This window comes from Rhizophagus irregularis, chromosome 17, assembly GCF_026210795.1.
Source record: "Rhizophagus irregularis chromosome 17, complete sequence".
In the NCBI taxonomy this organism is placed as follows: Eukaryota; Fungi; Glomeromycota; class Glomeromycetes; order Glomerales; family Glomeraceae; genus Rhizophagus; species Rhizophagus irregularis.
Window position 1 is genome coordinate 3,890,370 of NC_089445.1, and position 24,644 is coordinate 3,915,013.

Sequence of the window (24,644 nt, forward strand, 5' to 3'; positions counted from 1 at the left end):
TTTTTACAGTAAGATAATTTTCCACAATTTAAAAATAATTTTCCAACAGTAAAAAATAATTTTCCACAAATCCACAAATAAAATAATTTCCACAAAGTAAATAGTTTCTACAAGTAAATTACAGTATTAATTAAAAAAAGAAAAAGATATCTTTTTTTTTTTTTATTTATTTATTTATTTTTGTGCTAATAAATAATAAATCATTTCATCATTTCATCATCAATCATCATCAAATCATCAAAAAATAAAAATGTAATAATAATAAATAGTAATAATGATAATAATAATAATATATTTGTAAATAAAAAAAAATGAGATTTTTTTTTTTTGCGCTATTTTACACAACAAAAAAAAAAAAAAAAAAGAATATTTTGTTTAATCGAAAAAAAAAAAAATATTATTTTTCCACAAAAAAATATCCAAAATACCATATTCCCTCACGTTTTAGTTAAACAGGAAATGATAACAGATTATCTACCATAGTTGGCTGAATATGGCTTGTTAAAAGTTTGTTTATTCTCGATTCAATTTTTCTTTCCTGTTCTTAAACTTGTTAATTTTCTCCCACGCAATTAATTACACCCATTCTTATCTTTAAAAAGATTACCCTAAAGTTATGTACTCCCCTGCTGTGCTGAATTGTAATCTACAATTATGTATGATGAACGTATTTTAAAAAAAAAAATTATTTAAATGTCAAATCAGAGATACAGCTCCTGAACTGTATTAATGATTGTCAATCTACATCAAAAGAGAGATAACTACAAATCTTGAAACAAGGAGTTGATATGATAACTTTATTTGATTATCTTTTTTTACACTAATACTAATTTTTGTGTACTCGCATCTTTTGACAGGTAAAGTAAAATAAGACATGGATAAAAATTTTTGCCAATAATAATAATAATAATAATAATAAAGAAATAGCCTACCAACTCCCTACACGTGATCTCATTCAAAGCCTCAATCGCGGATGATGAGTATTGATTTAGATTTGATTTGATTTGATTAGATGTGATTTTTTTGATTTTATTTTTGTTTTTCTTATCATTATTTTTTTATTCAGTACGTACTCTATTACACGTATCACACGTATTCTCTCTGCTACACTTACTCGGTCTATCGCACGTCGTCTCTCTATCATTGAGAAGTGATTTGATCAGAAATGATGTTAAATTAATAATGATCAATTAAAGTAAAAAAAATAAAAATAAAATAAAATAAAATACATTACTTGATTTATAAAATTCAAATTAAAAAAAATTTTTATCAGTGATTTGTCAAAGTGTGTAAAGTGTGATCACCATATTCGTCATTAAATCAGAATGATTTGTGAGTCCCAAATCTTCATTCCTTAAGAAGAGAGTGAATAATATGTATAATATGTATAATAAATATGTCCAATATTTCATATTCTTAAAATCTGTATATGTTTGTCCGGTTTCAACAAATATTCCCGCCATCAGCTGTATCAAAATCATCCCATCTATATGTCTTGAATTTCGTAATTTAAAGCATTATTGAATTTGTTAGTCAATCAACTCCGGCTAATGCTTCACCGACAAATACAATTTTGTCGGGATTATTCACTAACAGTATAAATTACAATTAAAGATCAATAAAATATTACGATCGATATCGTACCTTCGCTAACGCTCGCATTAACAATTCGCTATCCTGCACATGTCCCGCCGTATCAATCAATACGATATCGAATTTATTTGTTATGTAAGAATATATATTTGCCAGCAACAATGTCTACACCGTAGAGTCAGTTTTATTGCAGCATCTTTTCCATACACTAAGTACGTTTCATATAATTGCACATTTGAATTTTGACCTAAAGCAACATGTACTCTTAATTGTTCTACGGCACCTGATCTAAAAGTATCAAATCGACCTTTAATCCATTTTGTACAAGTCTTCGATAAATTTGTGGACTAATAAAAGAGAAGGATGCATAATTAATTAATAATAAATCAAAAAAGCATGTATTCTTTTTTTTATTGAAAAAAAAAATAAATAGAAATTATGACTCACATTATGATTCCTTGTCAAATCTGCTAGTAAATACGCTGCATCTTCCTAGATGAGTCTTCTAACTTTTTAAAGTAGCTTTCATAAACTTCTTGTTCTTGTCAACTTAAATCCCGTCATAATATGACCCAAAGACAACTTTTTCTACCATACCATATCAGACGTTATATTATTTGAACGCTCTTCATGTTTTTGTAGTATAAAAAACCCTGATATATTCGCTAGATTACAGATTTCGCTAACATCGTACTAGTAAACATATAATTTCTGTTTTCTTACAGTAAATGATCACTAATTTCTAAAATTCCAGCAAAAAAGAGGAAAGCGAACTATTCAAGTTAAAAAAAAGTAATTAACACAATTAATTTTTTCTTCTAAACGAAATTATTCAATTTAACATCCAAAAGAAATATTATTACATAAAATAAAATTCGTCAAACCTGATCGAGTTCGTCATTCATAATAACTGGGCGGCACTTTTTTTTCGTGTTCAAAATATCAGTGTACATAGAACCCGTTTTCAATATCATTATCGTTCACAAATGAAATTTCCATCCTGAATCAACCAATATAGTATCACGTAATTCTTTCAACATTTTCATTGACAATAAATAGTGGGTGATTTAACAAGCCATGAAACAGCAGAAATTTGAGAATCAATAGGATTTACTCCATGAATTTTGCTTAAAATAACGCGAAATCTTCCTTGTACCGATTTAAAATAAGACAACATCGTTGTACTTCATCTGACGCGGTTACCCCAAATGAAATATGATGCTGCAAGTTCGAAAAATTTTGCTGGAACTTTATCATTTGGGTCTTTTGGGATAATGCGGTACATTATGCCATCACCTTTTATAATAGGCAGAATAGTTCTTGGACATAATTTGATTTCCCACATTAAGCTCTTCGACATTTTGATGTGTTCCATCATACATTAAAACTTTGATCCCTCTTGCAAAACATTTACCAACACCTATATAAATGATCATGTCGTTGTTTTTAATATATTAAATAAAGATTTATTCAAAGCATATACATAGTTACATACTAACAACATACTCTTAAAACTTTCAGTCTTGCTAATACTGGAAATACTGGAACGAGATCCTGGTCTGTAATTTTTTTCTGTCCAGTGATATTTTTAAAAATATGCTAGATCCAGAGTGTTGTTCGTTTCATTATAACCATCCTCTTCAAATTTATCCTCATCTTCATCTTGACCTAAATCTTGTACTTCATAATACTTGACTCAATTGATTTTGGTCAACCAAATTTTGTGGATCTACTGATACGATTTATCACTATCCTTTATTTCCACTATAATCCAAACTTTTCCATCTCTTCATTTGTCAATTTTTATCACCCCATTACAAAAGCAATGTCTTTATAACTTGTTTCTTATCGCTTAATTTTATTATAAACACTTATTAACCAAATAGGCTGTTTTTTAAATACGTCTTTACTCTGATGAAACATTAGATTCGTTAGACCCGAACTATTTTCGTCCGCTACGTCCTCGCATTCTACTACGTAAATGAAGGTCTGAGCAATTTCATCTTCGAATTCGTAGTAGGTTTAATACGTCATGCATGCCTGAATAAAGAAATTTTTTATCATAAAAATTTATTCTTTAAGAATAAACAACAATATAATATTATCTTTTGAAAATGTGAATTCACTAACCAAGTTTTTTTTTATCTTAAATGGTCGCGGTTTAGATAACCTATCGTGACCCTAAAAAAAGAATGAACTAAATAATTAGATAATTATCCTCCTTTTTAGAATATAACATATTAAAGAATATTTGGAACCTTGGAGTCCTATTCTTCGATATAATCTAATATTATGTTAAAATCTTTCATCAAAATTAATTTGTGACTAGAATCTCGAATAAGGCTGGCAAATTTATCACAAAAGAATTTCTTGACAGTAGCAAGAAGTTCTTCAATATATGCGAATTGAAGAATATAAACAGCCTAGTTAAAAAATTATATATTTGTTACAATAAATGTAAGTGTCAAAAAATTATATTAAACACTAAGAGTCGTAGTTGATAATGTTACTAAAGTTCAACTCACTTTACTAGACATACATCACAAAATAAGAACTAATTCATTTGCGAATGCCCATTTTAAATTGTATATAACTTCGGCCCTTTCTTCTATTAATATTAATTAATTAACCGGGGACGAAGTAATATGAGTAAAAAGATTTTGACTAAAGAATAGTTCCGCCTTTCTTTAGAATTGTAAAGAAGTCCAGCATTTTCGGCGGAGTAAGAAATGAAATACATACGGTATAAATAATTTTTTTTTTTGATTACTTTAAAACCATCAATTTAATTTTCAGTTAATCTAAATGGGGCAATTGTTGATTGACAGATGTGGCAGATGATAATTAAGTGCTACACTCCTTTGGTTTTCACGCGCTTTTGCATAAATTGTTTATTTTTTGTACATGGATATTATAATATATAAACCTCACGAATTTTACTTCCCTATTTTCTTGTTCAGTTTTTTTTCCCTACTTTCATCTTAGAAACTCTTACTGAATGTGACAAATTGGTAGATAGTAATCACCAAATATAATTACGTGATCACAAACACGGGATGGTCGGGATACACGTGTTTAATAATAGATGATTCAACCGTAAAGAAAATGATTAGTACATAGTAGTATACTTCAAAGTTAACTAAGTTCGCCATCATATCTTGCATCTACTTCATGGTGTTCATTAATTAGATGATAGCGTAAAACGAGAGAGTTTATTCAACAAAGTGTAGTGGAATATAATATCGTTGAAAAGATAAAGATTCTTTGGACGTTGATTTTGATTATTATAAAGACCTCGTTTGTACTAGTGTTATTCATTATAATAGCGTATTTATATCGCGCTCAGAATATAATTACTAATACTCTTGCAATTCCATTGGGCCCAAGAGTATTCGTTCGCTTTGATACAAGGGATCGAGGGAGTTCTATGGAGGATGATTTTTGTCGGATATTTCACTCATTCCGAGCATTAAACAAAAAAAAAACATGCAGATGAAGATGCAGATGAAGCGCGTATTTTACAGTACTCTATAATAAAAACGAAAAGATTTTATCACAATGTTTATGTTCGAAGTGTAGCGGAAGTACTATAAGGTACACTCAAGAGTCAAGGCCATGCAATGACGTATTATTAATGATCATATAATTATAACACTTCCACTTTATAATAAATGAAAATAGAATATCCTTTAAGTCTTAAACACTCGAATCTAATAAATAATGGAAAATTTAGATTTTATATACTATAAGATATTGAAACATATAGTAGAAAATATTTAGAAGCAAAGACATTCTTATATGGATGCTCCTTATGATATGATAACTTGACGATATACGTTCATTAAAAAAAAGAAAAGAAATTACGAATCGCGGTTTATTTTTCTATTTGTATCAGCAAGGTATGACTCATCGAATCACCATTTTGACACCTTTTCTTGGGTGGCACCAGAAGAGAGTAAAAGAATTGTATTAACAAGAAGTAATTCCCATGGATTAATGGGTTGATACCTGCAGGAGGGCTTATACAAATCTTTTACTAATATATTAAATAAAAATCCGCTGTGGAAGCTTTCATATGTTCTGTATATTCACTAAGAGAACTTGATCTAACTTCTTATTAGTTAAAAATGGGATTGCGCCCGAATGATGGAAGGGTCTATTTTACTATCATCACTATTAGCGTCGGTAGTTCAACTGTAGGGCTAATGCGCTATCAAACAAGAAGAAAATCTCAGATAATATCTAATAATAGGCCTTGTTGTACACGAACAGTGTGATGTCCTAAGAATGTACCTTTACGGGATCACATCCGCCCATCATAGACTCATAATAGAAAGAACCTATAGTTAAAAGTATTTCTCCATGACCATCCAAAAACTTTAATTTTGAATTCATTGGAATCGGATGGAAATATTACGGACGATTTGATAAAGAGAGAATAGCGAAGAGATTAATGGCTAGTTCATTTTCATTTTAAACAAACTTTAATTTTTATCTATTTGTTGTGTTTGATATTTTTAGATTATTATTTTTTTTTGAATGTCTTCATTGCTGAGAAATATTTTTTTTTTTGAAAAATTCTTTTTAATAATATAATCTAAAATACTGGATTTTAAATCATTTACCCTTTTACCAATTTTGAATTTACATTTCCCAATTACAAGAATCCATATGTAATTCAGTACCAGCAGACTTCATCAATCAAAATGATTTTATGATTTTTTAATAAATATTCAAAAAGAATGTTAATGGAAGTACTTATAAAGTCATATTTCAAAGAAAAGAGTTTGAATAATCTTATGCGAAATGTGTTGGGCAAACTTAATCAAAGTGTAACTTTGAAATTATTTGATCTGATGACATCGAAAATAGATGAAAATAAAATTTAAGATTATGATATTTCCTATTTTTTAACTGCTGATAAAATAAACAAGGTTGAACGTTTTATTCGTTTTTTTTTTTCGAATACAATAGCTTAAAGTCTGATTCTATTCTTGTACTAACGATTTTGCTCAAACATGGGGATTACTTAGATATATAGCCTGCTTGCCGTTCCTGCCGTACTTGAGGACTTTACCAATCTTTCGAGGCAAAAGCGGGTAAGTGGGGTACATCATTAATATATTTATTAGCGCGCGAGGTTTTGATATACTAAAATAGGGAAATTTTTACAAAAATGGAAATTGAAAATAATAAATTCTTTCCTATTACTGTATGTGTCCTTTTCTGGGTCAAGATGGTAACATTCGCGTCCTCGACAATGTCCATTCATTTTTCATTTTATTTTATTTAACGTAAATATAAATTAGTCAAGAATCAACCTTTTTTTTTCTAATTGGAAAGTTTTTGTATTAATAGTTGTTGTCTTGTGTTGATAATGTTTAATTATTTAATAAAGAAAATAAAATAAAAGAAAAGAAAAGAAATTTCCTTCAAAATAAAAAAAAAAAATTTTTAAAATAAATATATACAAGGAGAATTATTCCTTCTTTTTCTATTTCTCGTTGAGATAAGGAGCAAATTAGTAAGTACATTAAAATTATAAAGATATAACTATCTGTCCCGCAGTAGTCAACCTTCATGGTCTGCTATTAACCGTGCGCCCTCCCCAATGATAAAATATTGTAAAGTGAAGAGAAGTCTATGTAGCCAACAAAAAAAAAGAAAACCAAAGGAAAAGGAAGATAAAATTGAAGAGAGCTTGTCTCGGTTCTATTAGAATGATATATGAACCTCGATGTAAGAACACATGATATTTAAAAATGAGTCGCGGAAAAAATTAATATTTTATCCAATCGTAATGACTGGTAATAGTATAGCACGGACGCGTTCTGAACTTGACCACATAATATATTTTAGCAATTAGGATCAGCACGGACCGTTGTGAAAAATAGATTGCATCGAAGATATCTTTTTTATCCAAGATACGAATCATGTTGCTTAGGTGCTTTAGTTTTAAAAGAGCTTAATATATAATAATTTCCATAATGGTAGTTTCTACCCGAAAAGAAACTAATAAGAAAAAGAAATTTGCTGCGGAAGTATTTAACTTCTCGGAATAAGAAAAATTGTATAAAAATAGAAATTAAAACGAGTTAAATAACGAAAAGGTGATTGTTACTTTGTTTACAATAAAAAAAAAATATTTCTTTAAAAAACTCGAAAGTCACGTCGCCGCAGAGAAAGTAAATCTTCTCGGAAGAAAAAATTCAAAAACGGAAGTTAAAACCAAGTAAGGGGAATCTTTTTTTTTTTGATCAAAGAGTCAGGGAGAGTCCTCCTAATATATAAATATAAATATATGTATATAATTGCCGCTTAAATGTTTTAAATTGATCGAAAGTGGGTTTGCCAACGATATTTGAGAATTCGAGTCTTGTCATATACAGATTTTGCGTTTTTCAAATTATTTGAATAAAACGTAAACGAAGGGATGATATCTTAATTAAATATTAAACATGTTTAAGGAAAAGTGTATCCACCAAAAAAACGATTTATAGATGGATTATTTGTGGTTTGTGTTGGTGGTAATGGTAATCTTCTAAAATAATTCAACATATATATATCAATTCTCCTTGCTCGACGGTTATTCCGTCTTCGAATAATAAGACGTTCAATAGTTTCGGTAAAATTGGATTTATGAGCATGATCCATTGTAAAAGTTTTATATCGAATATTGCTTTTACTTCAAAGTGGGAACTGAATCAAAAAAATCCTTGCGATTTATTTTTCTATTTTTTTTTTTGATATATATTTACATAAAAGGAGCTAGTGGAAAGGAAAAATTTGAAATAGAAGTTTAAAGTTTCTAAACTTTCAAAAAAAAAAAAATTATTGGCAGAAAAAAAAAGGATTTTTTTTTTCGTTTCCAAAAAATATTTGATTTGAGCATTATATATATAAATTATATTATATAATTTTTCTTTCTTTTTCTACGTATAAAAAAAAGAAATAATTTCATTGATAAATTAAAAAATTTTTTTTTTATACATAAACAAATTATAATAAATTATAATATATAATGGTAAAACAAGTTAATTCTCCATAATTAGAAATTTGATTTAGTAATAAAACAATAGTTAAAAAATTATTTTCTCACGAATCTATAAAATTTTGCGCAGAAATATTCTTTACTTTATTAAATTAAGTTTATTTGTGTATTTACAGGACATTTGGCCAAAACGTGGCTTTTAACTTTGTACACACCAATCGGATACCTTAAATTTAGGATATATGTGCATTAACGCTTTTTTTTTTATGAATAAATAATTACTGATAAGGTAAATGATTATGGCAGTCTTGAGGAGATTTATACCTTATATGGAATAATTTACTGAGAATGTGATTCCACAATACTAATAAAATAAATGGGCGTCAATTTTTTACGAAAGGTTTACAAAATTAAATGAATTTATAATTTAATCATTCCATTATTCATTTTCTATATATCTCGAAAATTTATTATGCTTTCTGGTCTACCAAAATTATTTATTTGCATCACATGAACCAAAAATCTCAAAATTGATTAGGAGGGTGATTTCCCCCTTTTTTAACTGACACAAGCCCATATCTTCTCAATGAATATAATTAGATTGTTTTCTTTTATGTACAATTTTTCACAAAAATTTGGGTCGTTAATGTCGGTCAACTTTCGCTCGAAGCGCAAGTTGAAAAATTCGAAATTTTCAAATCGCTCCGCTTTTGGCGCTAAATTTTTTGAGTGAACACTACTATATGTGTTAGATATAGATACCTTCCGACCGTTCATATGCAAAATATCGAGCGTCAGTAAAATTTATTGAACAAGTAAACCACGAAAATTGAACTTGTATTTTTCATCGATTTATTATGCGATCTACATCGCAATTTACATTTATATTTATCTTAATGCCTTAGACAATAAAAATACCTTTGTCATTTACAATACACACTCATAGATCAGAAAAAGAATTTAGAGGACTGTATATTTCCTCTGATGGAGAAGTTGATAATTTTAAAAAATCACGTTACGTATTTGGTTCACTTAATTACTTTGCGATTATCTTGAATAGCGAAAATGAAGAAGAATTACCTAATAGATACAAAATGTTATACAATGAATTTAGTCGTTCTCTTAACAATTTATTTATTTTAAAATATTTCAAGAAATACAAAGGTTATTATTATTAAAAGCGATCTAAATGATATCGAATATAATATGCATAAATCATTATGCAACGGCAAAAGAGCAGCAAAAATCGTAAAATGTGATTGCTGCTTTCAAAATATATTGAAATCTGAAGCTGCAAAATTATCATTCAAAGCTAGTTGCCTGATAGAAAGATGCAATGTTACTAGTAATCATCATCATAAATTTTGTGAGGAGTGCAATTTTTTAATCGAATTTCATTCTCAAGGATCCAAAAAAAATACAAAATTTCTTAAATCATATTAATTATTTAGCGTTAGTTATTATTGTTATTCTAGGTTTGCAATTTAACATATAAATTAATATTAGTGTAATGATGAATAACGGATATGATATCGAATTACATGTAATATTCATTTTAAGAATAAAGAGAGGGAAAATTTGCCTCAAGAACACAGACAGATCATAATAAAGCTCTGCATTAGAATCTGCATTTTAAAGGATCTTTACCGCACGGGTCTTTAACAAGAATGTGTCAATTTTTTTTAATTTAAATATCACATGCAAATTTATAAATTGAATGTTTAATATCGAACTTTGCCACTTTATGTTCGATATCAATATTTTCGCTATATACAGTTCGATTCTGGTATTGATTAACACACATGCAATATAGATATAGGTACAAAAAAAAATTTGTAATCGATTTTGGAGAAGGTCATTAGTCTAATATTGTATCACGTAAATTGTTATTATAGTTATTGGATTTGGACTCTTCAATAACATTTGTGTAACTGATACAGTTACGACTTACGATTGCTGAGAATATAATATATCTTTATTTATTATTTTTTTTTTTTTAACTGAATGCAGCTCATTATCTTTACAATAAGTAGTTAGTTAATATACTTACAATTTTATTTCGTAATTAATTAATTCTTACATTATGAGCGAAGATTCACCCAATTTAGAGGAGTGAGTATATCATTTTAAAATTAGAGTTTTATATGATTTTGTCATTAACTAACACTTCATTAATTATAAAATAATAGGCGGTAATTATATCATTTTTAAAATTGGAGTTTTATAATGATTTTATCACTAACTAACACTTTATTACTCTAATCAATTACCAATCGATCACAATTTAATTAAATTACCAGTTTGTAAGTATATCATTTTTAAAATTGGAGTTTTATAATGATTTTGTCATTAACTAACATTTCATTTTTCTAATTAATCACTGATCAATCACAATTCAATTAAATTACCAGAAAGTAAGTATATCATAATTGAAATCAAAGTTTCATAATAATTTTATCATTAACTAATACTTATTAATTATGAAATAATAGGCGGTAATTATTTCACTTTTAAAATTGGAATTTATAATGATTTATTACTAACTAATACTTCATTTTTAATCAATACCAATTAATCACAATTCAATTAAATTACCAGTTTGTAAGTATATCATTTTTAAAATTGGAGTTTTATAATGATTTTGTTATTAACTAACACTTCATTTTTCTATTCAATTACTGCTAAATCATGATTTAAGGGAGTGAGTATATCATTTTTAAAATAGGAGTTTTGTAATAATTTTGTTATTAACTAACTAACACTTCATTTTTCTAACCAATTATTGATCAATCATGATTTAAGGGAGTGAGTATATCATTTTTAAAATTGGAGTTTTATGATGATTTATCACTAATTAATACTTTATTTCTCTAATTAATTACAATTCAATTAATTACTAGTTTGTAAGTGTATTATTTTAAAATTGAAATTTATTATGATTTTGTCATTAACTAAAACTTTATTTTTCTAATCAATTACCAATTAATTACAATTCAATTAAATTACCAGACAGTAAGTATATTATAATTGAAATTAAAGTTTTATAATAATTTTGTCATTAACTAACATTTCATTTCTCTAATCAATTACAATTTAATTAAATTACCAGAAAGTAAGTATATTATAATTGAAATCAAAGTTTCATAATGATTTTGTCATTAACTAACACTTCATTTTTCTAATCAATTACTGATCAATCATAATTTAAGGAAGTAAGTATATCATTTTTAAAATTGGAGTTTTATAATAATTTTGCCATTAACTAATACTTTATTTCTCTAATCAATTACTTATTAATTACAATTAAATTAAATTACCAGCCAGTAAGTATATTATAATTGAAATTAAAAGTTTTATAATGATTTTATCATTAATTAACACTTCATTTTTCTAATTATTTATTGATCAATCACAATTTAATTAAATTATTAGACCGTAAGTATATTATAATTGAAATCAAAGTTTTATAATGATTTTATCATTAACTAGCACTTCATTTCTTTAATCAATTACCAATTAATTATAATTCAATTAAATTACCAGACAGTAAGTATATTATAATTGAAATCAAAGTTTTATAATAATTTTGTCATTAACTAACATTTCATTTCTCTAATTAATTACAATTTAATTAAATTACCAGCCAGTAAGTATATTATAATTGAAATTAAAAGTTTTATAATGATTTTATCATCAATTAACACTTCATTTTTCTAATTATTTATTGATCAATCACAATTTAATTAAATTATTAGACCGTAAGTATATTATAATTGAAATCAAAGTTTTATAATGATTTTAATTAAAGTTTTATAATAATTTTGTCATTAACTAACATTTCATACTTTTATCAATCATACAATTCAATTAAATTACCAGTTTGTAAGTATATTATTTTTAAAATTGGAGTTTTATAATGATTTTGTTATTAATTAACACTTTATTTTTTTAATCAATTACTTATTAATCACAATTCAATTAAATTATTAGACAGTAAGTATATCATAATTGAAATTAGTGATTTTATCATTAACTAATACTTCATTTTTCTAATCTTTTACTAATCAATCATGATTTAAGAAAGTGAGTATATCATTTTTAAAATTGGAGTTTTATAATAATTTTGTTATTAACTAGTACTTTATTTTTCTAACATTTATTAATTACCAATTAGTTTTAATTCAGGTATTAATTGTTATATATGTGGTAATAAATGGTTAAATAGTCCAACTAATCATACCATGTGGTGTCAAAGTTGTCAAATAAAAGTGTTAAAAAAAATTCTTATAAATTCAGCCTGTGAAAATAAAAAAATTTATGATTTCATTCAAAAAATGCATTCACAAATTAACTATGCAGAAGATATTGTATTTGAATGGATACCATACATTCAGTTTGATAATATTAAAGAAATAACAAAAATAGAAAAGAATAGTTCTATTACTTTTACTACAGAATATTTAGCAATATGGAAAGATGGTCCATTATATTATGAATCTGCTAACCAGAAATTTAAAAGACAATTAGATCAAAATGTTATCTTAAAATATTTATATAATTCACAAAATATTATTGATGAAGTTTTAAATGAAGTATGAAATTTCTTTTTAATTTAAATATTTTTCTTAATATAATAATAATATGTTTTTATATTTTTTATGTTTAATAGGTTAAAGAATATACAATTGAACGAGGACGTAAAGGTTTATTTTCAGATAAAACAAAAAAATTTATATATGGAATATCTCAACATCCTAATACAAAAGATTATATTATGGTCCTTCATTGTAAAATATATTGTAAAAAATGTTATAAAAATATAAATATTTATGAAGGATGTAAATTATGTTTAATAGATTCTTTAAAAGAAAATTTTATAAACTGGACTAGTGGAAATAAAATAATTGATAATATTATTCAAGAAATGCAATTAAAAACATCTGATAAATTAATTGAATGGATACCATATAATCAGTTTATTAATATTAAAAAAATAGGTAAAGGTGGTTTTTCTACAGTATATTCAGCAATATGGAAAGATGGTCCATTATATTATGATTCTATTAAACAGAAATTTATAAGAGTATCATATGAAAATGTTGCCTTAAAATGTTTAGATAATTCTCAAAATATTACTTATGAATTTTTAAAGGAGGTATGAAATTACTTTTAATTAAATACTTTTTTTTAATATAATAATAATATGTTTATTATATTTTAATAGATTAAAGGATATTCAATTATAAAACAGAATAATATTATTAAAATATATGGAATATCTCAAAATCCAGATACAAAAAATTATATTATAGTTCTTCAACATGCAGAAGGTGGAAATTTTAGTAATTGGGTAAATATGAATTATAAAGATTTTAATTGGAAGAATAAAATAAAAGTATTAGGTGATATTATTGAAGGCCTTAAAGAAATTCATGAAAAACAAATGGTTCATCGTGATTTTCATACAGGAAATATATTATTCAATAAGGCTTCTGCTTATATTTCAGATATGGGATTATGTGGAAAAGTTGAAAAAATTGATAAAATAAGTGAAACAAAAATTTATGGAGTTATGCCTTATGTAGCTCCTGAAGTTTTAAGAAAAAAACCTTATACTCAAGCAGCAGATATATATAGTTTTGGTATGATTATGTATTTTGTAGCAACTGGAAAACAACGCTTTTGCGTCGTGAGCATGTCGTATTTTAGTATTAAATATATGTGGAGGAATTAGACCTGAAATAAATGAATTAGAATTACCAAAATGTTATATTAATTTAATGAAAAGATGTTGGGATTCAAATCCAGATAATAGACCAAATACTATTGAAATAAAAGAAGAAATTAAATTATTTTATAATTCATATAAAAATGATGATGATAAAATTAAAAAGCAATTTGAAGAAGCAGAAAAATTTAAGAAAGAAATTGCATTAACAATTACTCATCCACAAGCTATTTATACATCTCAATTGCTTAATCCTTTTACAGAAGATTTTTCAATAACTGAATGGTTATAAACTTTTAAAGTAAGTTTTGCTAAATTTTTAATGTTTATTTAATAATATTATTATTAAAAATTCTTACTTAAAATAAGTATCATTTATTTTATTAAAACAGATGAAAATTATATATAAGATTTTTTAAAAACATATATAAATTTTTTGTTAGTAATATTTAATATTATCTGTTTTATATAAAAATATTTTCTTTTATTTTTTATTTAAAATTATTTAAACACTAAGATTAGAGTAGTAAAATATTTTACAAAATTCTTAGTTTGTAATTTAAATAATTTAATTTTTTATTATTTTTTTATTTTAACCAATTATTAAATATATAAATTATCAAGTTATTTTTATTTATAATGAATTTGAGATTTAAATAAATATATATTAATTTGAATTTTATATAGCCAAAAAAGTTAAAAGTATAGTACAATTAAAATAACTAAATAATATTAAAAATAAGATTCAGATAAACAAAAAAAAATAGTTAAATAAGTAAATATTAGTATAAATTATTTATACCTAATGAATTAAAACTTGCTTCTATAATTTATTAATCTTAATAACCTACTTCTTTTTCAATTAAAATATATCTATACTTATTTATATTTTATAAACTTAATATGTTATTAAAAGTAATGTTTTTCTGAAATATCATATATAAATATATTTCTGGTTAGTATTAGATCAAATCAGATTTGAATTAAATCTGATCTGATTTGAATTCAGATTAAATAAAATCAAATCTGATTCAATTTAATTTGAATTCAATTTGATTTAATCTATTAGGTTTTTATTAATATAGTTAATAAATAGTTTTTTATTAGCAAATTTATAATCAAAAATATGTTGTAATATTTTTTATTGCAATATTTGCAATATTTCTTATTAATACTATTAAAAAATATTGCGAAAAATATTTTTATTGGTAAATTATTAAATAAAAAATGTTTTATAACATTTTTTATCGTAGCATTTTTTATTTATTATTTTTTATTTTTAATTTAATAAATAAAAAACTGGTTTATAACAGTTTTTAATTATCATTCCTATGAGTTTTTTACAATATAATGTAGTTTTTAATAAGGCGATTTCTATTTGTACACAGGGTGTTCAAACATGAGTTTCCAAAAAAGTAAATTTCCTATGCTGATCATTTAATGTTGGGCAGAATTAAATTTAACAAAAACAGGAAAAAAAAAGAATTTGTTAAATAATCAAAATTGGCATTCAAAATCAACTTTGACGCTTTAGTAAATTTGCAGAACAGACAAAAATACATATACTACATGTTTCTTTTAAAATTATATTTATTAAAAAATTTTTTTTACATAACTTTTTAATAAAGTCACGTGATATGTGTATGAACACCCCGTGTAAATTAAGAAATTTTCTTTTAATAAATAATAAAATATTGCTATCTGATTTTAATAAAAAATATTGTGAAATATTTTTATTTTCAATTTAACAAATAAAATAAAAATTGTTGCAAAATGTATTTAACAAATAAACAAATAAAAAAATAATTTCTTAACAATTTTTAATCATTTTAATAAAAAAATGTTGCAAAATGTTTTTTTATTTCAATTAATAAATAAAAAATTCATTTTATAATGATTTTTAATAATTTTAAATAAAAAATATTGCAAAATATTTTTTAATTACTAACTTAATTATAAAAAATAGTTCACAATATTTTTAACTTCATAATAGCATTTTTTATAAAAAGATCCAATTTAAATCTGATTCAGATTACTTAAATTTAATCTAATTTGATCTGATTTAAATGAATTAAATTTTTTTTGATTTAGACCAGATTATAGATCATAAAATATATAATTTAATCTGATCTATTTTAAATCAAATCTGCAAATACAAATTGGATTAGATTTTTTTAGAATATTATTTCTGACTTGTGATGTATTATCATCATCTAATGTATTACCTATAATAATTTATTAACTTTTTTTTTTATTTAAAGATTTTATCAAATTTATTAATTACAGTCCCCGGCGAAAAGAATGGCGGTGCGAGTATCATTTGTTATTTTGGATATGAGATCAGAATTTTCCTATTTAAATTAAAACTTGTAAATGCCCAATGGATTTTTAGAATACTATTTTAAAAAGCAATAAAAAAAAATGAAAATTTATTATTGTTTTTACACCTATTTTACCTTCTAAAAAACTAAGAAGTTATAAATTTAATAGAAATCGGAGCATAATAATTTACTATGAATTTTTTTAAAATGCTCAAAATCCTACATAATAATAAATTCCAATTTTTTTTAAAAAAAACCACTTACTTTTAACTGCCAAATATTATAATTGCATTTTGTTATATCACATTATCACAGAGAAATACTACTAATAATTTTTTGAATTTGGTATGAAAGTTTGAAATAAAAAGTTTAAACTTCATTTTCTCATCAACCAAAGCTGTATTGAAACAAAATTTCAACTATTAGATTTCTTGCAATTACGAGATTTAAATAATGGTCTTTTATTATATTATTGAGCTTTTATATTGCTTTTAGAAATGATTATCTTTATACAACATAAAAATTCATAATACTCACTATTATACTTGAACTATCATATTACACAGATGCTACACAGTAATTTTGAGACCACCATTCGAACCACATAGTCAAGAGGAATCCAATGGTGGTAAATTTGTCTCAATCTGACCTCTGGATGGCAAGAAAGTTAAGAAAATATTAAAATATCATAACAAAATAACGCTGGTTAAGAATGCGAATAGTATGCAATAATAAATTAAAGCATTTATTGACATGGGAAGATGATCATATCAAATGTTATTTAAATAATGAAATATATGTATTTTCTATTCCTCTTTCAGAAAATAAAAAAATATTTCACATTTTACTATAAATTACATTCGCGATAAAAATCGAAAAAACCGCCACCGCCTTTTACGTCGTAGTATTGTAAAAATATTTATTTATAATTTTCTTATTAATTATATAGCATATGACTCTAATTCTGTTATCCATATTTCTGAAATAGATAAAACCTTCACCTATAACTTCATACTTTATTATGAGTTTATGACAAAGTAATTTGTGAATTTAATCTGAAAAAAATAAATTTTTTAACCAACTCTTTCAAATGCATATAATCTGTTCCTTTTATATTTTGCTTTTATAAACCTTCTTAATATTAATTAAAATAGTTGTTTCACTTTCATAAACCTTCTTAATATTGATTATAATAGTTGTATTAATTGAAATTTTTTAGCATATTTTTTTTATTTATACCAAAATATAATATTTCTTTTATTTTAAAAAAAGTTATACAACTTAATATTTTAAAATATTAGTTATTTTAAATAATCTTCTTACTATAGAAAAATTAAAGTTGCTTCACTCTGATTTGTACATAAATTCACTTTCTACAGATTTTGTATCAATGGATTAACATGAATCAAATTCTCTTTACTTATCAATATTATTTAATTAATGAAATTAAAGAAACTGGTATTATAGTAAATATTAATCTCATTTTTTTTATTATTTAATTAATTTTTTATTTATATTAAAAATTTTTCTTTACTAATTAGTTTACTTGATTTAGTATGAAAATATTTACCTTGGATTTTATGAATATTTTTACTAATTTAATATACTTTGGCAATTTATATTTATCACTACTATCTATAATAATTTTATTTAAAAATTTACTTTTATGATAAAGTTTTTGGAAACAATTAATTAATATTATTTAAATTATGAAAATCTCTTTATGGTTATTTAATTTGCCAAAAATACTTATTCATCTTTTTCATTTTTACTACTTCTGCTTTATGTGATTTTAATACCAATTAGTTGAAAAATTTGTTGTATATAGATTGTTTTACTTTTTTTTTTTTTGCTACAGTGCAAATAATTCTTTATTAAGATTTAGAGAAGTTAAGCTAATACAATATATGTACAACTAAACAAAAATCCTAATTTATTGTAAGAACTAAATCACCTGCTAACTTCATTTGAAACAACCATATGTGCACTGTCAGTGAAGGATTTAGGCTAGAGGATTAAGTCCACCTTGAAGGTGTCTTTTCTTAGATGGAGTTCATCCTTCCAGTCTACACCTTGAGTGCCCCAAGGACTTACTGCTACTGGAGAATTGTTTTACTAGTATAATCATTTTTTTGGGTTTTATAGATTATCTAATGATATTACTTAATAATAGCTTTTACAGAATAGAATTTTGATTTTATAATAGATATATTATTCATTATTTAGTTAATATAATTGCATTTACTTTATTTGAAATATATCAAAAGAGATAATTTAAAAAGTATTGGTGTAAATTTAATTTTCTTTTTTTAATTTTCTTTTACTATAATTACTTTTTAGGTAACAATATATAGTTTATTTTTTAATTAATACAGTCAACTCTCTTTATAGTCACACATTTGGGACAGTCCATATTTGGTGATTATTTTACAAGTGTTTTGTAAGTTTAGTGGCCACTACTTTCCACACCCTCTATTGAAGGCTATGGAGGTAGGTCGTTCATTGCATCATCCTCACTAAGCCATGATGTAACCATCCCCGCCACCTTTTTAACAGGGACAATTCAACACCACAACCGAAATGCAAGAACTTATCCCAAAAACCCGAAGGCCTTTGAATCTGCTGAACACCACCCTACTCGTCCTTTAATCCATTGCATGATACTGTAATGGCTACTATTATAACCCCTCACCACTACTACTGTCACGGAGGACTTTCGTCAGATAACCTTCAAACATCTAGACCCCTTCCATACCACCATATTAAGTAACAGGTCTCACTCAAAGGCCACTACAGCCCGCGATTACCTACCACCGATAGTACAGTTGTAATCCCCAAGTGGTATACGTTGTAGTGACCACCTGGACAGTAAGCTTGTAGGTGTTACCCAGGATCATCCCTTATGGTGGGTATCAACCACCAGGAATCACCAACCAGGGCCCATCAGAGAAGAAAATCGAACCCAATCACCAAGTTATCTGTTCTGTGCACGAACACCGTGGTTGGTCTAAGACCTAACAGAAGGTCAAACTACCATTAAGACATTGCACCCTCAGTTTTACCATCCAGGACGACCATCTAGCCATTACTGACCCCAAGTGGTATCGTAGAGTGACCGCCCTGGACAGGAAGTTCACGAGGTATATAGTGACCTCAAGGACAGGGGACTAACGCACATGCCATGCTCGCCATGGGAACGTTAGAAGGACACCATGACCCTTAGTTGAAATGTGCGGCCTAACCGTGCGCACTAATTCACCATGATGCAGTCCAACTACACTAATCCCTGTACCTTCACGCTATTGGTTGTAGCGTTCGCAGTAAAATTCTTTTTATTTCCGTGATCATGGGAATCGAACCTGCGACCTCACCATACTCAGGCTTAATGAGGGTCTCAGTGACTAACCACTGAGATAGGGTGACCAACCCTATATATTTGGTGATTATTTTACAAGTGTTTTGTAAGTTTAGTGGCCACTACTTTCCGCACCCTCTATTGAAGGCTATGGAGGTAGGTCGTTCATTGCATCATTCTCACTAAGCCATGATGTAACCATCCCCGCCACCTTTTTAACAGGGACAATTCAACACCACAACCGAAACGTATATATTTGGTGATTATGTGCAAACAGTCTCATGACTTTATCTTTTATTATAAATTTTAAACGAAAAGTACAATGATCAAATTCGAACAATATTACAAAATATATAAAATTAAACAAAAAGAATAAAAAAAAACTAGCTTCACGATTCATACAAGTAAAGAAATCTAAACAAAATAAAATTAAGTAAAGAAAAACTAAACTATTACAGAAACGCATACCCCATCTTTACCCGAAGGCCAGTGTGAGTCAACTATCCAGCATGTCCTAAGATCCAATCCGTTACCAAAAAGAAATCCTAAGTAGAGGCTGAACTGTTAAGCGGCGCCAAAAATCCAAATGTGAAATCCAAGATCCCCCACGGATTATATAAAAGGAAACCCAAGAAACCCAGGAATCCAAGAAAACTGTCGCCAAGGAAGGTGTCGAAGAGTCAAGAGGAATGTTAGAGGAAGGACAAAGAATAGAAGAAGGCCCAAGAGCTGATGATTTCATTTTTTTAGTAATGCCTTGAGCTGATTCCCAATGATGAAAGAAAATGGAACGGCACAACCAGATTTGTACATAAAGGTCAAAATGAAAGTCGTGCAAAGGTGTATTTAAGATAGACCATATGGCAAGTGAAGAAAAATAATTTCCAAGAAATTCTGTAAGGGATATCGGTATAAGTCCTCGTGCGAGTCTCAGGCAAGAAAAAGAAGGAGGGTCACAATCCCAACAATCAAGAGCCATAAAATCAGCAGCAAAAGAGTCCGGTAAGGGTGATAAAGGTGACGCAGAAATAAATTTATCAAGACAATTGACTCGAAGAGCCAATAAAAGTGTCTTAAAAGTAAGCAAAGGGCTAAATTCCGGTAAGATATAAGGACAAGTCCACAGGTGGTCTAAAGACTCAGGAAAAGAGTTACATTGGGGACAAAGCCAACTTGAATCATAAAGGTGAGGCATTCGTCGCTGAAGAGTTGTAAGCGTCGGAAGCATATCTAATAGTAGTTTGATACGGAAACCACAAAACTCGGTACGGCCATTCCGATGGGAGACAAAGTGCTTGTTGTTAGTCAGACAAAATTTGGTGCAAGCCCAATCAATATCGGAAGTCGAAAAAGAGGAATTAAATCTTGGTAATACAGCAAGAGTTAAAAGACTCTTAGCGTCAAAAATATCTCTAATAAATTTCCAGATATTCATATCCACAGGCAAAGAATTAAATTGTAAAATACAAGGAGCTAGTAATTCCAATGATGGATAAGAAGAAAGATGTGAGTCCGTATGGACGGCTTTGGCTAATGCATCCACATGATTATTTAAAGGGTCGTCACTATGAGCAGGAACCTTGAGCAAAGAAACATCCAGCTTCTTTTGTGACATAATGGTACGTATGGAAGACCACAAAAGGTGGTTAGGTTCTTTAAGCAATTTAGGAATAAAAGGAGCATCCACATACAAAGACCATAAAGAAAGTAATTGAGCACAATCAGTGGCGACAGTAATCTTTGAATCTCGAGGGAGGGAGTCCAATCCGTGCAATAAAGCAAAAGCTTCTGATCGTAAAGCAGAAGGAAAAATGGAAGAAATATTATTATAGTGAGATTCCAAAATAAATCCATCAGGATCTATAGCAGTCCATGCAAAAGCCATCGAGGATACCAGATGACTAGGAGGAGAAAGGAAGGAACCATCAATATAAAGTTTAGACACCGAAGAAGGAAGTTGGATATCAGAAATCCTAGGCACATGTTCATTCGTGAAAGGTGACCGAGCCGGAGCAAAGAGATGAAATAGTAAAAGAGATTTAGCATAGCCTAACGAGGCAGAAAGTGAAACTGAACGAGTATCCGCATGTATATAAGTACGAGGTTTCGTCGGATAACGGATCAGATTTGATAAAGACACATAGGAGAAACACTTTTCAGAAGGACATCTTTTAAGCAATGTCTTAGAGGTAGAGGATCGCGGAAGAGCAGAGGCACAACCTTGGCATGCAGTAAAATCAGAAAACAAGTCATCAACCGAAGACGCAATCCAATGTGAAATAAGAGCTTCATTACGTGGAGCAGGATAGGTAGTAATCACACGGCCAACAAGAAAAGAGTTAGTAATACGATTAAAAGAAATAGCCCATTGAGGGTTAAACCAATAATTACGACTAATGTCTATAAAGGAAATAGAAGCTACAGTATGAGAACTAGGAATTCTAAATTGTTGTGAAATAAAAAAAGAAGGTGAATTAGGAATAATAATAAGATTAAACAAATAATTAAACCAAGCAGGCACAGATCCTTTGTTCGAAACTCGTTTAAGAAAGCGTAAATCTTTCCATGAGAGAAGTCGAGAGCCACACGGTGTAATCAGTTGAGCAAGGAAACGAGTGCTGAAATTCTTTCGAACATTTTTCATGGAAGTAAATAAATCTTTTGGTAAAATAGACCGGAGTGGTATCGCTGGACGTAAATCTTTCCTCGGAGGTCGGAACAATAAAGACCACGTGATATTTAACCGAGAAGAGAACAATAAAGAATTAAATAAAGAATGTGTTCGTAAAGGAAAAGTATGGGACCATGGTTCCAGGTCAATAGTAGAAGGACAGGCATCACAGTCCAAAAAACCTTGGAGATAAGTGATCATATAATTAGCAAAGAGCTTATATGAAGGGTGAGAAAAAATTTTCTGCCATGAAGCCACATGAGATGATAGAAATCGACCAAACGCTTGTTGAATAGAAAAAGGCAACAATGTGAAAAGCGCGGAAAGAGGAGTGACTGAGGCCAAACCAGCCTTCTGACGAATAAGGAAAAGCATTGGAGAAACCATGCGATTAATGGTGGATTCAGCAAACAATGTGGATTGTAGGCGAAACTCTAGCCTCGGAAGTAAAACAATATTGTAAAGATAAGCCACATGTTGTGCCAAAAGTTTTTTAGGACTAAGCAAAGCAGCCATATCTTTGACCATGGAAACAGTTTGGTTATGAACAAAACGAGAAGAAGCCGAAAGACAGAACCAAACACCTAAAAAACGAAAAGAAGTAGATAAAGCTAACGCTTTTAAAGTAAGAGTAGGATTTGAAATCAAAAAAGAGGGAGAAAGATCAAACTCTATAGTTTGAGAAAATTGTTCAGAAGAAAGAAGGATATATTTTGCTGAATTTGCTTGAATATTATTTAAAGTATAAAATTCAGCAGTAATTGAAAGGCGATCTTCAATTCCTCGTTTAGATGAAGCAATCAAAGTAGAATCATCCATAAATGTAATATGTGAAACAGGTAAATTGTGTTGTTCATATTCAATTGGAGAATAATCCAATAATACAGAGGATTTCAAAATAAAAGGATCACTAGCTTCTCGATTAAGCGTTGTGAGTAAAGGATCTAAATAAATTACCCATAATAACAAAGAAATAATTTCACCCTGGTCTATACCAATTCTAACTCTGTATCCAGAAGTATCACCATGGCAAGTAATAATTTTATTATTACGTCTTGTAAAAAGGTTAATGATAAATTTAATTAACAAAGACGGTAAATGCAGACGGAGTAAAGCCAATCTAAGCATGTTTAAATCAATTGAGTCAAAGGCCTTGGAAATATCCTGAGAAACAATCCATAATTCTTGGTCATCAGTTTTGTCAAAGCGTCGTTGATGAATAATAGCATCAAGCATCTTAATAGGGACGTCAGTGGAACCGCCTGGCAATCCAGCAAAATTACCACCTTGGAGCATTTGGTTGTCAGCTAAGATTTTTGAAAGTCGAGTTGTAACGACCTTAACCACACATTTTCGTACTGTTTCCAATAGAGTGATAGGGCGCGTATTCTTCAATTGGGCGTCAAATTCATGCGGCTTTGGAATGGGATAAACAAGCGCTTCATGCCAGTCAGCAGGAATATCGCCATGAATGAGACAAGCATTGGCTAACGTAAGGGACAAATTGAAAGCATCTCCAGTTAAATGTTTAAGCATCTCATAAGAAATTTTTGAAGGACCAGAGGCTTTGTTATTGGGCATAGAATTGAGAGTGTTCTTCCATTCATCTTCCAGAATAGGAGACATGACCGAGTTATATAACGATGAATCAATATCAGAAAGAGGAGTATATGCTCTTTGCCATCGTGGAGGAAATGAGTCCATAGAAGAACACTGGACCAAAGGAGGAGTAACAACCGATTGGAAATGGTTAATAGCAGCTTGCTTGATATCTGAAGGATCAGTAAGTAGAGTGGGTTTAGAGTCAATAACAACCAAGACTCTATCTAGAACGATAGAACGATGTTCCACTGACAGGGCTGAAGAAATAAAGGAGTCCGGGGACGTAGAGAAATGTTCATCTCTAAGAGCAGTATAATATTCAATGGAATCAACACGATGTTGCTGAAATTGCGTGGAAAGATATGCAGAGACCAAAGTTTTCT

At 27.7% G+C, this 24,644-nt stretch overlaps 4 protein-coding genes across 4 annotated transcripts; 2 read left to right on the forward strand and 2 right to left on the reverse strand.

The window, feature by feature from the left end:
• Positions 1-1,443: 1,443 nt before the first annotated feature.
• Positions 1,444-2,193, reverse strand: OCT59_009539 (uncharacterized protein; the record flags this gene model as incomplete). The annotated part of the gene is made up of 5 exons (XM_066133647.1): positions 1,444-1,494; positions 1,645-1,672; positions 1,810-1,940; positions 2,041-2,085; positions 2,191-2,193. 5 exons carry the CDS (start codon positions 2,191-2,193, stop codon positions 1,444-1,446), a joined length of 258 nt encoding a protein of 85 aa, XP_066000069.1.
• Positions 2,194-2,885: 692 nt separating this feature from the next.
• Positions 2,886-4,130, reverse strand: OCT59_009540 (uncharacterized protein; the record flags this gene model as incomplete). The annotated part of the gene is made up of 6 exons (XM_066133648.1): positions 2,886-3,013; positions 3,100-3,152; positions 3,623-3,633; positions 3,724-3,774; positions 3,852-3,860; positions 4,119-4,130. 6 exons carry the CDS (start codon positions 4,128-4,130, stop codon positions 2,886-2,888), a joined length of 264 nt encoding a protein of 87 aa, XP_066000070.1.
• Positions 4,131-5,606: 1,476 nt separating this feature from the next.
• On the forward strand, positions 5,607-6,886 carry OCT59_009541 (uncharacterized protein; the record flags this gene model as incomplete). The annotated part of the gene is made up of 4 exons (XM_066133649.1): positions 5,607-6,423; positions 6,484-6,527; positions 6,627-6,692; positions 6,830-6,886. The coding sequence occupies exons 1-4, from the start codon at positions 6,336-6,338 to the stop codon at positions 6,884-6,886; spliced, it is 255 nt and encodes an 84-aa protein (XP_066000071.1). The 5' UTR covers positions 5,607-6,335.
• Positions 6,887-12,918: 6,032 nt separating this feature from the next.
• Positions 12,919-14,604, forward strand: OCT59_009542 (uncharacterized protein; the record flags this gene model as incomplete). Its single annotated transcript, XM_066133650.1, has 5 exons — positions 12,919-13,176; positions 13,254-13,422; positions 13,582-13,739; positions 13,809-14,226; positions 14,294-14,604. The coding sequence occupies 5 exons, from the start codon at positions 12,919-12,921 to the stop codon at positions 14,602-14,604; spliced, it is 1,314 nt and encodes a 437-aa protein (XP_066000072.1).
• Positions 14,605-24,644: the final 10,040 nt, after the last annotated feature.